General features: G+C 35.8%; 1 protein-coding gene across 15 annotated transcripts in view; it reads right to left on the reverse strand.

Moving 5' to 3' along the window:
• EIF4G3 (eukaryotic translation initiation factor 4 gamma 3) overlaps positions 1 to 17,131 on the reverse strand; it is a 308,928-nt gene that overhangs the window by 186,918 nt on the left and 104,879 nt on the right. For 14 of the 15 annotated variants that reach the window (XM_054571680.1, XM_054571681.1, XM_054571671.1 and 11 more), the window contains exon 3: positions 11,669 to 11,788. The exons of the other annotated variant lie outside the window; for it this stretch is intronic. In XM_054571680.1, the coding sequence (XP_054427655.1) occupies positions 11,669 to 11,788 (120 nt within the window). The remainder of the gene's footprint in view (positions 1 to 11,668; positions 11,789 to 17,131) is intronic. 15 annotated transcript variants of the gene reach the window in all.

A 17,131-nucleotide genomic window follows, 5' to 3' on the forward strand; every position in this document is an offset into this window, starting at 1 on the left:
TCTCCAATTCCCAATGTGAACCTTGATATATACTCTATGAACCCTCAACAGTTGGAGGAATTTGTCCATGTCTTTTTGAATATGGCAGCTGGACTTTCGGTGATACCTCTCATGCTGCTGAGGCTGTCAATGGCAGGTGTTGCTCACATAATACTAGTTCTATCGCTCCATTTTGACATGACTGCCCTCTTGGTAACACAAGACTTTCTCCTCTAAACCTGCTATAGTTTTCTAAAAGGATAAAATTTCTATGTGTATAAAATTTAAAAAGCTGAGAAGAAACAAAATAGTTTACACTGCATTTGGTGTAAAGAAATAACTGCTTGCATGGAATGGGTTTTTGGATATGACACCAAAGGCATAGGCAATGAGAGAAAAAGAGACTGATAAGACTTCATCAGTATTTACAATTTTTATGCAAATGACACTATCAACAGAGTGAAAATGCAACTGACTAGAAATTTGAAAATCATGTATCTGATAAGGAACTGAGATGCAGAATATATAAAGAACTCCTACAACTCAACAAAAATAATCCAATTAAAAAGTGGACAGAGACATTAAACAGACAAATGGCCAAGAGGCACATGAAGAGATGCTCAACATCTCTAATCATTAGTGACATGCAAATGTTTTACACATACATTTATGCATATAAATTTTCTGATGCCATCAAGTTTGCTATTATCAAGAAGGATGTATTCTGTTGAAGACATAAGTTGACCAATTCTGATACAAAATGCTATTTGCCACTCACTTCTAAAGATATCATTTCTGCTTTGATTTTACCTTTAAGGCAAGAGTTTTTTAAAAATTTCTGAATAAACTGCTATTCTTATTTTTACTCCTACATTATGTTTAAGGTTATGAAAAATACAAAATTATGGTCAACTAAAATAAATTATAATTTGATTAGCTTTTTAAAAAAAACAGTAATGGTAGTCTGTAGAGTTTCAGCTTAAAAATAATTTAATTTTATTTGTTAAGTTCCAATTCTGCAGAAGTATGTTTTGAAAATATAAATATGCTTGGAATTTAATATTTTTCTCTGCAGCCTAACATATGACCAAGTTTGTGCTCCTTACGTATTAAAAAAAGTGCTCACTTAAATGAGAAAATCATTAAAACAAATTTATTAGTTATTTCATTCAATTACCCATAACCTTTTATATTAGTTACATTATTAAAAAGCTCTCTCTATATATTTGAAGTATGATAATTATGATTTTCAAATCATTAACCTCAAGTCTTTTTCATATAGATATACATATACATGTGAATATGTACAAAATTCTTTTCGTATACATATTCTCGTGCTAATTTATGTATTTATATAAAAACAAGTTTATTATTGTCATTATATATATGGCCCTTACATGTGTTCTTAAAGGCCAGCTAAGAAAGGTTTTTACATAGTGAAAGAGTTAATAGAGGAAGAACATGCAAAAGACTATCTGGCCCACAATACCCAAAATATTTACTACCTGGTCTTTATAGTTTGCTGATCTATGTCAGGGGTCCGGTAAAACTTTATTTACCAAAAACAGGAGAGGGGCCAGATTTGGTCTTTGGGTGAGGATTTGCCAACACTGATCTATATTATTATTTATTGATCTGTCCATTTCTCTGAGATGTTCGTCTCCCACACTAATTATCAATTTGTCAATTTTAATTTATATACATACACATATATATCTCCAATTATTAAGTAAATAAGAGTTTATGGTGTTAGATCTTCCAGAAATTAAATCTTTTTTTTAAAGATTTATTTATTTTTAGAGAAAGGAAGGGAGAAAAAGAGGGAGAGAAAAACATCAATGTGCAGTTGCATCTCGTGCACCCCCTACTGGGGATCTGGCCTGCAATCTAGGCATGTGCCCTACACTGGGAATCAAACCAGTGACCCTTTGGTTCGCAAGCCAGCGCTTAATCCACTGAGCCACACCAGCTAGGGCCAGAAATTAAATCTTTATATTGTAGGAATTACCACTCTCCCACGTACGTTTTTTGCCTTAAATTCTATGTTGACTTCTAAAGGTTGCTTATACCTTTTCTTTTTATTAGTAAATTCATGTTTAATGTTTTCATGCTCTTGTTTTCAGTCTTTCTGTGCCATGTCTAAATGTATATGCCTAGATTTAGATTTCTGACAAATTTGAGTCACATTTAATAGGCGAATTTAAGTTCATTATTACAGCATGTTCCTTAGCCCTACTATTGTATCACCTTTACTACTTTCATCATCTTCTTTTCTGGCTACTGTTAAATTCTTTGGTGTCCAAGAGGAGGGGGGCATAAAGTAGATAAATGGTAATGCGAAAGAAAAAAAAGGAAAACCAATAAAAAATTTCACTGGGGTCTACTGTTCCCATCTTTACTGTAAGGAAATTATACATCCTTTCTCCATTGTTTGTGCCAGCTCTAACCCACTTTGTATATAGAAGGGTGCTTTTGCCTTCTATCAGTGTGGCTTTGGACTCCCCAGCCTCTCAAAGCCATTTAGAGATGCCAGCAGCAGAAAGGCATGCACATCTTATATTCAAAGTACCAGCCTCACCTCTCACTTCATTCTCCAATCTACTGAGTTTCTGACGTTCAAGGACCAACTTGCAGTAACTTCCTTCTGAGAAAGCTGAGCAATAGTTCTAAAGGACTCTTCCTCCAAGCTCTGAGATTTTGGCAACGCCACCATTTCTCTTTCATCCCTTCAGCTGACTCCCACAGTTATTAATCTCTGGATTACCTCAGCATCCCCATGGTAATCAGCTGGCTAGTGTAACAAATTCATGTAGTTAATCCCCTCAATTTGAAACACTTAGTATGGTTCCTTTTTTCCTGACAAAGCTTCAACGGGTTCACTGTTAAACTAATTAGGTTGTCTTGTGGTCAGCTATACTAAACAGAGAGGTGATAATTTTATAATTAAACAGTAAAAGACAGGTAATTTTAACAGGAATCAAGAGTAATAAGATTTGAAATAATAAACAGTTTTGCATAATACAGTGTAGTATCTGAACATGGAGTATCAATGACAGATAACTAAAAGGGGATTTATTTTGCCTGTGAAATATAACAAATTGTTGTCAACATAATTTCTTTCTTTTACAATACATATGAACTACTTAGGTAGCTATGAAACAAAATACTAGGCAGACAGAAAAGCCATCAGATGATAGAGAATTCAGATAGCTTGAGAATTTATCATTCCTCACAGAGAAAAAAAATAAACGTCCATTAATGGGTGATGAGTTTAGAATGAGATTAAACTCTTCTTGTTACCTAATTATTAGCATGACCGGACATTTGAGAAAAAGGAACAGTAAATAAATGTATGCACTGAGAAAAAATATTGCTTATTTGTAAGTATAACATTTTATTTTCATATTAGTGATTCAATGTATTAATCTATAATATCCATTGTTTACACTTACTTGATTCTCTTTGCTTTAAATGATTTTACTTGCTTTAAATCTAACTTAACCTCTCTTTCACTATTTACTGACAGAATTTATAATCACCACAAAGCTTCATGATGTATGGTCTGCTTTTCATTGAGTGTTGAGTCACTGAAATTCACAATTCTTAATTCTATAAAGATGCTAGTTTTTGTATATTACACTTTGTAGTTAGCAAAATACTTCAAGTAAACTTTCTCATCTGACCCTTAATAAAATAGTCCTGTATTAAGCTTGCCCTCTTACTTCTCCCACATCCCTGCAAACTGAACACCACCACCACTGCCGCCCAGAATAAGCACATATGGATAAGCATATATACCCATCCACCTGATTAACACAGAACAATATTCTACATGTTGGTGGTACTTATCCCCTCTATTAACCTTTCTTCCATAGTCCTTCTTGCCCATTTTCCCCACAATGCTTTGAATCATATAAATGGTGTTATGGAATGAGGTATGCTCCACCCCCAAATTCACATGTTGACGCCCTAATTCCCAGTGTGATAGTATTCGGACACGGGGCCTTTGGCAGACAATTAGGATGAGGTGAGGCCATGGGAGTGTGGCTCTCATGGTTGGATTAGTGCCTTTGTAAAACTCATCAGACAGCTTGCTTATCAATCTCTTGTCACGTGAGGACGTACCAAGAAGGCAAACTTCTACAACGAAGAAGGCCCTCACCAGGAACCAAATTAACTAGCACCTTGATCTTGGACTTCCCAGCATCCGGAAATTAAAAAAATAAAAAAAGCCTGTTGTTTGAGCCACCCAGTCAATGGTATTTTGTTTTAGCAGCCCAAACAGGCTAAGACAGATGGAATATAAGTATCTGCAGGAAATATCACAAGCACTTTAAATTGAAGAGTTATACTGCTCTATTTCCTGATACTCCTTAAAATTCACATGTTCTAGTTTCCCATCCCAAAATTTAATGGCACATGCCGATTTCTATAGTGAAATTGAAGTTGCAATTTTCAGAACCATAAAAATCTAAAATATTTTAATGTTACAGCTAGATAATAAATAGACTAGTGGCATCAAAGTCAATTTCTCTTCTAGTACTACAGAAAATTAGTGAAATGTCAAAGAGATCTAAGCTTGCAAGGGAAACTGTGGGAGAGGTTTTGCACTATCAATTAAAACAGGTGAATAGTAGCCACAGAAATCAAAAAGAGCTTCCCAGGAAAACAACTCCTTAAACATAAAAAATCCTAAATCTCCCCTCCCACACACACAAATTTAAATGAAAACGGATAACATCATCAACAAAAAACAGACTACATCAAAGACAACAAAAGAAATATCTTTTCACAATCAGTTCTTACAAAATTCTTTGGCTCTCTAAAACAGTGCTGAATTAATACAGAATTGATTTTTAAAACTTCCACTCTTTATACTTAAGTATTTCGAAATATGGATTCTAGTTTCGTAGATTTCCAGATGGAATCTAAAAGCTAGGGTATATGGTGAGGCAGGTCTGAATAAAAATTGAATGTAACTATCATTCTTGCAGCAACACTTAAAATCTAGCCACAGATTGTAAAAGAAAAAAGTGACAAAAGAGTCCAATTTCCCTAATCAAATGTGACCACATTAAAATAAGTATCAACAATTAGAGGGAAGAGCTTACCGCAATTGTTTAGCATATATAAGATGAAACCACAGATATAAATGATTTGAATATTTTTTAGGCCTTGTAACTTACTTTTATACTTTTATACTAATGACATTTGCAAAGTCATGATAATTTATAAAATGTTTAATAACAATACTTGTTGGAGAAACTTCCAACAAGCTGTAAATTTTAAAGTAATAGGCATTTTATCAAACAAAAAAATAAAACAAAACAGAGAATTTGGCACTAACAGGGCCAACCCAGTGCAGCCAGTACTTCAGGTTCCCAAGCCTTCATCAAATCCTCATGTACCATAAATGCATCTTCCAAACACCACTTACCTCAAAGACTACCTTAAGTGACCACATGTGCTCCATGGGGGAGCAAAGGAGTATACAAATTATAAACTGTGCTTTGCTTTCTTTTATTGAAGGGAAGTAAATACTCATCAATTTCAACAATGAAATGTAAAAAAAACTTTCAAAATTTCCTCTACTTTATCCTGGGGTAGCATGGATGATTGTCAAGTGTTGTCAAACTCAGATTGTCTTTATGAAAGACGAAAAAAAAATTTAAATCACAAGACAGTATAGAAACATATGTAATAAATAAAATAACAATCTTAATAATAAAGAAAAATTAGTTTGCTAAGCCTGAAACAGTCAATCAACCAGTGAGGCAACACTGAGGAATTTTCCCATAGTAAAACAATATGATTAAAAGGAACATGAAGTCTGGAAGTTGGATAAAGCAAAAGAAGAATAGGAACCAGGAACCATGGATTATTTGAATCTTATCCTTTACTAATAATGAAAATTGTAGTGTAAAAATAAGTATCACAATCAATCACTATTCCTCAGTGAAGAAGTCCTTTGCTTGGCACTTTCACAGGCAATAAAGAATCTAACCCGTGGATCACCACCATCTCAGCCCACTATATAACATGGCTGAGTTGAGCTCTCAGAAAAAAGAACCAAATGAAATTTCCAGGAAGAGTAGGCAGAAAACCTTTATCACTGCTCTTTGGCACTGTTCTCAGCCTGTCTTCTCAGTGGTAACTGTGAACACAGTTAGGAGTCCTGACAGTGACGCCAAGAGAAAAAAGAAAAGTGCCAACAATTGAGCAATAAGTAGGAAATACTTTTGTCTTGCTTAATTTAAGTAATTTAAGATAAATCAAAAAACAAACTTCTGGTATTTTTTGAAGTTGCAAAATGAAAGAGAAGTCAAAGTTTGCCTAATTTTAAATCCAAAATGCAGAATTCAAAAAATTTTCATAGTAGTAATAGCTACTCTGAAGTAGTTTCTAAAACTCATGGAAGTCTTGATGGGAATTCAGATCTTATCTCATACAAGCCTGTTATTTACAAAGAGGAAAACTGATCTTCAACAGGAATTCCCACTATGCTGAACTCTGAAGGAGTAGTAGCAGGGGTGGGACTCTAACCCTCTAACCCAGGTCTTGGCTCCTGGGAGAGTGCATTTCTCTACTTACTTTTGAAATCTGTCCCAAAAGGTACTTTTTAAATTCCAAACTTTTTACCATTCCCAGAGTAGGGACATTCTAGGTTAAGAGACTGTTCAAAGTGTTTCCATTTCAGAGCAATTGAAAAGAATCCACACCTAAAAAGACTCTGTGTCTCAGAGACATAACAGTTTGAAAATGTCATTTTAACAGTCAGTTTATAATATTCTAATAGTCAAAAGGCTTCTTTAAAAATATTTATTTATTTTTTAAAAGAGAGGAGAAAGGACTGGGAAAGAAAGAGAAAGAGAAACATCGGTCAACTGCAATAAGCACACCCCTAAACCCCTGAATGTGCCCTGGCCGGGAATCACACCAGTGACCTTACAGTTTACAGGTTGACACCCAACCCACTAAGTCACACCAGTTAGGGCTAATAGTCAAAAGTTTTTGACTTTCATTAAACAAAACTTCCAGAGAGAAGAGGGATACAAAGATTTAGAAGTCATGTAACAAAGGAAAATGCACACAAAGCCTTAAAATTAGCTGGTGTATACACACATGTATGTACACTTTGTATGTGCACATGTAAAATCCTATCTTCCAGGGAAACAAGCAGGTGAAGAGATTGCCGCTGTTGATGTAAAGAAGTAATTGGGCGCAATTTTCTACATTTTCCCTCTTTTATCTTTCAAAGCTATGAAATTCATTTCTCTTCAGCTTAGCTGCCTTCACTTAGACTCTAACAGATTCATTTAGTGGCAAACACTGAGTTATAGACACAGGTAGCTACTTGGTACAAAAAGATCTAATTCACAAAGGGCACCCTGTCCTGTTAAATCAAAAAGGGTATGCGGCTCGAGAAGTTTCTTTAGTCTTATCTTCAAAGTTAATTGGAATCTAACAGCTCTGTGCATAAAATAAGCCATACCACAGCCAACAGAAAATACAACAACTAGCCCCTACTTTATCTTCATATCAGAGATAAGCAAACACCTGGAAAATATCTCAAACTCATGGGTAGAATTGAGTTTCACACTAATACCAGACAGGTAGCCAAATTAGATGAGTTAGACATACACATAAAAATCCTGAGAACCAAATCTGACAAACATAAAAATTAATGCCACCTATTGAAAGCATTTGGTGTGTCCTGTTCTGAGGCAGGACTTCACAAAATCTTCGTAGCAATCCCCTCTTAAAGGGTGGCACAGAATTCTAATTCTCCTCTATACACCAAATGAAGAAACCAGGTTCTAGACATTTTAAATAATTAATCCAACATCAAATAAGCAGAAAATAACATATCATGCCCCAGAACCTGCATCTGTGTGATTCCAAGCCCACAACCCTTCTCCCTCTATTTTGAAGCTTTCTATTATGGTCCATCAACATGTCAACTGTTACACCTAAAGAGACTGAGCTTCTGACAAAACTCCCTACTTTCCCAATTTAAAAAAATGTTCTCACTCTATTAATAGATGTTAAAACATTGTTAGGAGACAAACTAACGGATGTAAGCCTGCCTCTGTCTGAAAGGCAGAGAAGAAAAGAGGATAGGGAACCAGGTGTAATTTACTGGGCTCACCCATCAAATTAGGGAAAAATGATAGGAAAATAGACCATAAAGGAAAATAAAATAATATTTGGTGACCCCCACCCTATTATTCATGTATTCTGACTTCTAAAGGCAAATAATAAAATGGCATACAAAAAGGCATTTGTGGGTTCAGTAGCTGCGAGCTCTGCAAGATCACCCTTTCTTAAATGCAAACTATGCATTTGCAAGCTGCCCTTTCAGAACACTTAAGTGCTTTGGATCAAGTAAGCACTAGAAACGGTAAAAAGTTGAAATGAAAAACTAAGCTCTTTCCTTTATGTGCCAGTTATTGATTGCTTGCCTTTCAGCTCAAAATTCGCCTTGTTTGCCTGTACAGTAAAAATGAATCTGGGCTCTTGAAATGTTTTTCCATTTCAGCTAGAACAGTGTTAAGCTTTGCCACTAGAGGGCACTGTAGAGATATAGCAGGAGGAAAAGATTTTGCTTCCAGGTGTCTATGAGCTTGCATAGCAGAGCTCCTCCTGCAGTACAGGTAGCTTCTATAGAATTTGGTTTTTCCAGTGTCCAGCTGCCCTACTGCAAAGCTTCTTCAGTGCCAGACTTCAGTTGTAATGTACTGCAGCCAGCCGTACCCAGTGGCCAACAGCTTTCCCTGGTACCCTCTCTCAGGCAGTTTGCAGCAGAGTGCCCTCTCTAAGAAGTCTCCAGCATCCTAGAGAGCAGAATTATGGCAAGTACCAGAGGGTGGATTTCTAGTAAGTTCCACTGACACAGCACCACAGCTACTTCCTACCCTTCAGGAAGCCACATTATGCCCTATCCAGAAACATCTAAATCTCAGCTACCCACCCACTGGAAGCAGGAGAGGGACGAGGGGAGTCTCTTACGTAAAACTAGCTACCATGGAAAAAAAAAAAGAGGCACAAGGTTTAGTAGGCCTTTGTTGCGTTTTGGAGGTCTGCCCAGAAGGTATCCAGCCATGTCATATGAAAAAAAAGAGACATTTACTGAAGATGATACGGGAAACATACACAGAACAATGACACCTCAGTCCACTTCAAAGTAGGCACCCAGGGACCTCACATAATTCACCCAATTGCCATCAGGTGCACCGTTGTGTTTTCCTGAATCTCATCGATGGTCTGAAATCTCTTCCCTTTCAAAGCTGATTTTAGTTTTGGGAAAAGCCACAAATCTCAAAGTGGAAAATCTGGGCTTGGTTGGGGGGGGGAGACCGAGTCACCTGGGTGATTTGGTGTTTTGCCAAAAAACTCTACACTAGATGTGATGCATTAGCAAGCGCACTGTCATGATGAAGTTGACAATCACCTGTTGCCCATAGCTGCGGTCTCCTGAATCATCTGAATAGGTTCCACAGTGGAACGTTCAAGCTTTAAGCAAAATTTGATGCAGATTTTGTGGTTCTACTCGCTTAGTCATTTTGAATGCGACAGCCACACAGTACACATGCTCACTCAGTAGCTTCTACCACCCCACTGATTGGTACAGTGACATCATCGTTCAGGCATGTGCATTCCACTCTCCTTGGCTGCCAGGACACTCTCCAATGTCATACAACCTGTTCTGACTATATTAACAACGGTTGCACTTTTTCCAAACAGACCTCATACACTACATTTAAGTCTGTTACACCTCAACCTACCCACAGAATCACCTGGGGGATTTCCAACTTTAAGTGAGGAACTGAACAAAAGAAGGTTATGAAACAAGTTTGGGTTGCAATGCAAGCTTCTCTATCACATGGGACCTATGATTTAGCAAATCCAAGGTTATCTGAGGTCTGTGCCAAACAGATGCTGTAAAGAGCCTCTAGTTACTATGCACTGCAGCAGCTCTTAACTAAAGGACGCTGGTGCAGCTCTGGCCAGGTGGTTCAGCTGGTTGGAACATCATTCCAAACACCAAAACATTGCAGTTTGACCCTCGGTCAGGTAATGTATGGGAGGAAACCAATCAATGTTTCTCTTTCTCTCTTTCTCTCCCCGCCTCGTTCTCTCTCTAAAAATCTATAAACATGTCCTTAGGTGAGGATTTAAAAAAAAAAATAAAAGAGAAAAAGACTCTAGTGCTAAAGAAGCCAGCTTTCTCCAGCATTCTATGGGGTGAATTTCCAGCAAGTTCCACAGGATTTCTAGCATGTTTCACTGGTATGATACTACAGTGACTTCTCTACCGCCATCAGGTGAACCACAGTTGTGTACTGTCCAGTATCAGTAGGCTCTTCCATAGTTATTCTTTCTCAGCCCCATGAGAGGCAATTCCTTATATTTTTATATTCTTTAAAGTTGTCTTTTGTATTAGCCAATCCCTCATTACTCCAGTTCCCTGTTATACTTAATACTCCTTTATAATAAATTTTCCCTATTCTAAATACTACATAGTTTTTCTCTCTTGATCAGAGTTACACCAATATACTTTGTCAATACCTTGCATGGTTCAATGCTATGAAAACCAACTCAGAACCTCACTTTAAAGAATTAAGAATTCAATCTTAACTTATTTTACTTTTAAAATTCAATAATAAATAGGAATGATTTATAGTGAGTTTAAGCATAGTACTAAGTCTGAATTAATTTACATATTTCTTAATAAAACTGTTTCAGTAATGGTTTGGCAAGCTATACATTCCATCTCCAAACATTCTTTAGTCTAAACTAGCATTAATCAGTACCTAACTTATAATCACCAGTTTTCAGCATTATTTTTATTAATTCCTAATATCAAGTTTTAAAAGGCCTAAAATATGGAAGCCAAAATTAAAGATAATGTTATAAAAATAATTTTTGTTATTTTTCAGGAGCAGTTCTTAATATAAATATTGACAATCTCAAACAACATGGGTCAAGGTTATAACAGACTTGACTTTCTACACATTCCAGTAAGAGACTTTATCACTCTGGCCAGCTCTTAACCACAAGCAAGCCCAAATAAACATGTGATGGTGGATTGGTGCGAGCACAGCAATATCTCAGGAAATGGCTTAAAAAGCAGAAGACCCATTGTGTTATCTTCTTAAAACAGTGTTTTAATGTCTGCCATGCCTATTAACTGGAAATACACTAAGGAATTCATTATTCTTTTACAGTTCAACAAAATTTTAAGCCTAACAAATTCCAATAATCTATTTAAAAAATCAAAAAACAGAACAAAAAAGTCCACTAAAATTATTCCAGAGGGAAAGACATCCACACTTTCTACAGAAGTAGAAAACCACCACCAACACTGTACCAAAAAGGGAGGAGAGACTACAGAGTAATACATTGAAAAGCAAACAAGTGCTTTGTGGTTTTTAATAAACTTAAGAATCACATTCTAATTTCTAAAACAAAACAAAAAAACTTTAATATTACTGACAATTTATTTTGAGTAACTCTATACATGAAACGTATAAAATTGTTAGTAGCCACCATTATACGGTGTGTCTAAAAAATTACAAAATAGAAATTACTCTTCAAGTAATGTAAGTTATTGCTTAAAATGTTGCTTTCGAAAAACAGAAACGCTGCTTCTACATGGAAATTTCTTTTTAAATACAGTTTTTCTTACTTGAGAGAGTCCAGGGGACGATGCATGTCCCGGGGGCGTTGCTGCAAGATTTGGATGCCCCTTGTTTATTTCATGTGCCGCATAAGGGGAAGGGGTCGGGGGTCCCGGCTGTCTTGCTACCTGTGAGAAAATCAGTATTTAGGAAGAGTATTATAAGAGTAACTTTGATTAATAAATAAAGCTAAACTGGCAAGCTTTTTAAAACTGAAGTCTCTGTCTCACCATTTATACTAATGTGCCAAACTGACCAAAGGCTTCGATTTTCAGTACTAAAGCACTGAAATTCTTAGACAAATAATAAACATGAATATTTTCATCAACTCCATAAAATTCTTGAAGCGTAATCTAACATCAAAACCCCTGAAGGAAAAAATATGCTAAATGAAAGAAGCCAGACTTAAAACTGCATTTATATTACATTTTGTAAAAGGAACAGAAAAGAGATAAATGATTGCAAGGAGATAAGGATAACTACAAAAAGACATGGAGATTTTGGGGAGTGACATAACTTCTGTATCTTGATTATAGTGGGGATTACATGTCTCTATGTGTTTGTCAAAACTCAGAACTGTACACTAAAAAAAGTGAACTCTATATAAATTACATTTCAGTAAAAATGAATCCAAAAAATGGCAAGTTACTTATAGAGTATAATCTCATTTTTGTTTTTAAAAAGGTACATATGTATATATTTCTATCTGTATAACTGTCTACATATGTGTGCACATATGTACACATATATACACATTCTCACAAGTATATGTGTCATATTAAAAAGATCTGTAAGGAGATACACAAAGATCTTAAGAGAGAGCATTAGAGGTGTTTCTTTTTTCCTCATTTTTCTTTTCTAATATAGTTCAATAGCCATGAACTTGTACAACAGAAAAATAACTAGCATTTTATGTAAACAAAATTACATTTTGCGGGCAATAAAGTGCACATCAGCCTGAGAATGATATGAGACCACTTACTTCACTCAGGCCCCTTTCTAGATAGAGCAATAACTCCTAGCCAGCTCCTCTCTACCATAGTTTAACCCAGACTAGCACCACCCTCCGTGAATGGAGGGCAATTCTGCAATCACCTGATATTAAAGAATCCATTCTCCACAGGGTGGGGTTCTTTAATGTCTGTGGGCCATAAAGCTAGTGATAACTGCAGACTTCTTCCCAGAATCATATTTTTAATGCCTAAAATACATAGAGCTAAGACAAAAACCAACTACTGATAGTTACCTACATTCATTATTCAAAGAAATGGTAACATTCAATGAGATATTCTCTCCATCTAAGTTTTCAGATTCCCCTCCATCTTAGTCTATCAAAGTTAAATACTCTGCCTTGGTACAAAAAAAAGTAGTCTCCAAGTGGCTTTAGATTTCCCTGAATTGACTCAGAAGCTGAAGAAAATCTACTCCTTGATATTGCTTATGTCAATCTAAAATAGACAAACACCTACAGGCTCAGCTGCCTGACCCCAATGCTGAAATAAAATGGACTCACAAAATGGAGTCAAAAACTTTATAAGCTAAAAGAGACATGAACGATGCTAAAATGTAACCAAATTAAATTTCTTCCTTCCCTTTTTTTTAAGATTTATTAATTTTTAGAGAGAGGGGAAGGGAGGGAGAAAGAGAGGGAGAGAAACACCGATGTGTGAGAGATACATCAACTGGTTGCCTCTCCCATACCCCCAACTGGGGACCTGGCCCACGACCCAGTCATGTGCCCTGACGGGGAATCGAACCAGCAACCTTTTGGTTCTCAGGCTGAGCCACACGAGCCAGGGCTCTTCCTTGCTTTTTAAATAACTCTATAATCTTCTCAAAAAACTCTGTTTCCAATTTTGAGTAAAAGATATGTTTATAGGGGCAGGAAGTTTACCATCATATGTTATAGCATTTATAAACCTCATCAGAAATTTTTCTAAGGGTAAAAACTGGATTGCTATTTAAACATTTACTTTAGAAAACTAATAACCAAGCTCATATGGCTAAGTGGATTGAGTGCCAGCCTGCAAACCAAAGGGTCGCCAGTTCGATTCCCAGTCAGGGTACAAGCCTGGGTTGCAAACCAGGTCCCCAGTTGGGAGTGAGAGGCAACCAGCTGATGTATCTCTCACACATTGGTGTTTCTCTCCCTCTCTTTAAAAAAAGAAATAGAAAAAGAAGAAAACTAATAACCAGAAATAGAGCTCTTTCAAGCCAACATCTCACCAACAAAGATTTATAAACCTATATTCTTATTTCACAGGTTTTAAAATAATTTTCATATTCTACTAAACATCAAAATGGATACATATCTTTAATATTAGAAAAAAATTTGCAATATGAAGTGAGGGCCATGAAATTGTAACTATATAAAATCCATGTTAGGTCAATTCTCTAAATCATCCTGTTAAAACAAGGTTAATTTACTTAGGACAATAAATCACAGTATTGAAAAACATAAAAAAGAGAGCTATTGATTAAGAATAAATAGATATTAAACTACATTGCTACACGCAGGTCATTAATAACAAATGTAAATTCACCCCACTATTTGCAGGGATCTAAACAAACAGGATATAGGATACTGTGAACTGTGAATGGGTTTACCATGTCCCCAGTACTATAAAGTGCATCGCAAATGCCTTAAAACCATGCCTTAAAAATGATTCCATTTTGGAATACACATCCTAAAAAAAAAATCTTACCTCAAAAATTAGGAACTTAAATATACAGCAGCACTACACATGATAGCAAGAAAGGAATAAATAAATAGGAAAATAAAGTAACACAATTGCACTAAAGATTAAAATATATAGATGTGGAACACTAGCAATATTAAATGAATATGTAAAATAATCACGAATAAAAACATAGAATACCACACTCTTCAGAACTGCAGAGATTTTATACTTTGGCGAAGACTAGAGATTAGTATTCATCTGGTTCGTTTTTCTCTGAAAACTGCTTAAGCGCACTTTTTAAAACTAGTATTATATCACCCCATAAAAAACAAATGTTTCAGAGAAACAGAAAAGGCATTTAGCCAAAGCCAAAAGTATTGTGCTATTGCTACATTGAAAATTTCCTTAAAGCCCTGACAGGTGTGACTCAAGTTGATTGGATGTCATTCCACATAATGAAAGGTCCCCAGTTCGATTCCAAGTCAGTGCACATGCCTGGGTTGTGGGTTGGGTCCTCAGTCAGGGCGCATATGAGAGGCAAATGATCAATGTTTCTCTCTAGCATCAGTATTTCTCTCCCTCTTTGTCTCCCTCCTTTCCCCTCTAACAATAAATAAAATCTTTTTTTAAAAATTTCCTTAAAGCTAGCATCAATGACAAACAACATCCATAGGCAAACCAAGCTAGAGGTGTGCATCCAACACTGTTCCTGATGGCTACGTAAAATTTGCAGGAATTCTTTGGTATTGTACATTCTGCTAGGGCACACCCAACCAATTGTGGGATTCCTAATAAAAGCAAGACAAAGAAAATTAATCTGTATCAAAATAAGATAACTACAATCATGCTATTCTAAAGACAAATTATTCCTAGAAACAAGCTGCTCCATACAGTAAATCTCTGACTATCATTGCACACTATTTAATTCAAAAAGTCCCTATTACAAGTGCCACACAGCATTACAGAATGTACTTTTTTTTAAATTATAGAGTGTAATCTTTGCTGGGGAAAAAGGTATACCATCTTCAATTAGAAGTATACAAAAGGCAAGCAGTTAACATACCTTATCCCAAGGAAATGGTACAAGGGCTAATAAAGTTGTTGGAGATAAAAATCAAAGTCACAAAACTTTAAATACTTCTTTCAAATACTCCTAAATTAATGATTACTGAATCTTCTAATCTCTGACTAAAGTTTCTTCTCTCTGGCTATTTTATTTAAGATCACACTGTTATAATACATGTCCTTCAAAGGCAGTGATAAGTAGTCCTATAAAGGAAAAAAAACATCACTGGCTGGTATGGCTCAGTGGACTGAGCGCTGGCCTGTAGACCAAAAGGTCACCAGTTCAGTTCCCGGTCAGGACACAAGCCTGGGTTGTGGGCCAGGTCCCTGTCTGGGGGTGTGTAAGACACAACCAATTGATGTATCGCTCATGCACTGATGTTTCTCTCCCTCCCTTCATCCCTCCCTTCCTTTCTCTCTAAAATAAATAAAATCTTAGAAAAACAAAAAATATTTCCCTATTATTTCAAAGATATTATTACCAGCTCAACTACAAAGGCATGTAGCAGAGGTATGAAATTATCTAATTATGGCAACTATTTAACCATCTCCAAAGTTAAAATGATTTTTGTCTTTTATATAACATTAATCCTACGCAAAATTAATCAACCATTCTTGGTGTACAGTGTGTGTGTGCATATATGCGCATGTATGTGTTTAAGTGTAAGAAATGCATAATAAATTTTTCGTTTTCTATAGATTTCTATAGATGTGCGCTGCAACAATGTGGTGCTTCCAGAACTCTCGTTCATTTGCTGGTGCAAATGTAAATTGACACAACCACTCTAGGAGAGGATTTGGCATTAGCTAGTAACCTCAGGAACAGGGGTACCCTATGTCCCAGCTGTTCCACATCTAGTATTTATCTGTGAAAACACAAAAATGTTCATAGTTGTCTTGTTCTTAGTAACCACAAATTGGAAATGACACTGTTCATTAATAGAAAAATGATTAATAGTATTTTCTTACACAAGAAACTACTCAAAAAAAAAAATCAAATGAAAAACTAGAAAAACATACCACAACCTGGATGACTCTTATAAACAATACTGACAAAGATAACATAGAAGAATACACACAGTATGATTGCAAAGATCCAAAACAGGCAAAACTTGACTCTATTAGTTCAGAAATGCATACATGCACCAATGACACATTCAAGAAGGGGTTAATATCCAAAATACATAAAGAATTCATATAACATAAACACCAATAAAAAACCCAAATAATCTGATTTTAAATGGACAGAGGACACACAGATGGACATCAGACATATGAAAAGATTCTTAACATCACTAATCATCAGGGAAATGCAAATTAAAACCACAAGGAGATACCACCTCATACCTGTGAGAATGACTATCATCAATAAAATCACCAAACAAATACTGGCAAGGACGTGCAGAAAAAGGAACTCCTGTGCACTCAGTAGGATTGTAAATTGGTATAGCCACTACAAGAAACAGTATGGAAGTTCATCAAAAAGTTAAAAATGGAACTACCTTATGATCCAGCAATTCCACTTCTGGGTATTTATCCAAAGAAATCCAAAACACTAATTCAAAAAGATGTATGTTTAGACTTCCAGCCAAGGTGGAGGTATAGGTAGGTATGCTTTGCTTCCTCGCACAACCAAAGGAAGGACAACCAATTTAAAAACAAAAAACAACCAGAACTGCCAGAAAATCAAACTGTATGGAAGTCCAACAACCAAGGAGTCAAAGA

The sequence above is a fragment of the Pteronotus mesoamericanus genome, unplaced genomic scaffold (genome assembly GCF_021234165.1).
Source record: "Pteronotus mesoamericanus isolate MK-2021 breed Mesoamerican mustached bat unplaced genomic scaffold, CSHL_Meso_final contig_221, whole genome shotgun sequence".
NCBI lineage: Eukaryota > Metazoa > Chordata > Mammalia > Chiroptera > Mormoopidae > Pteronotus > Pteronotus mesoamericanus.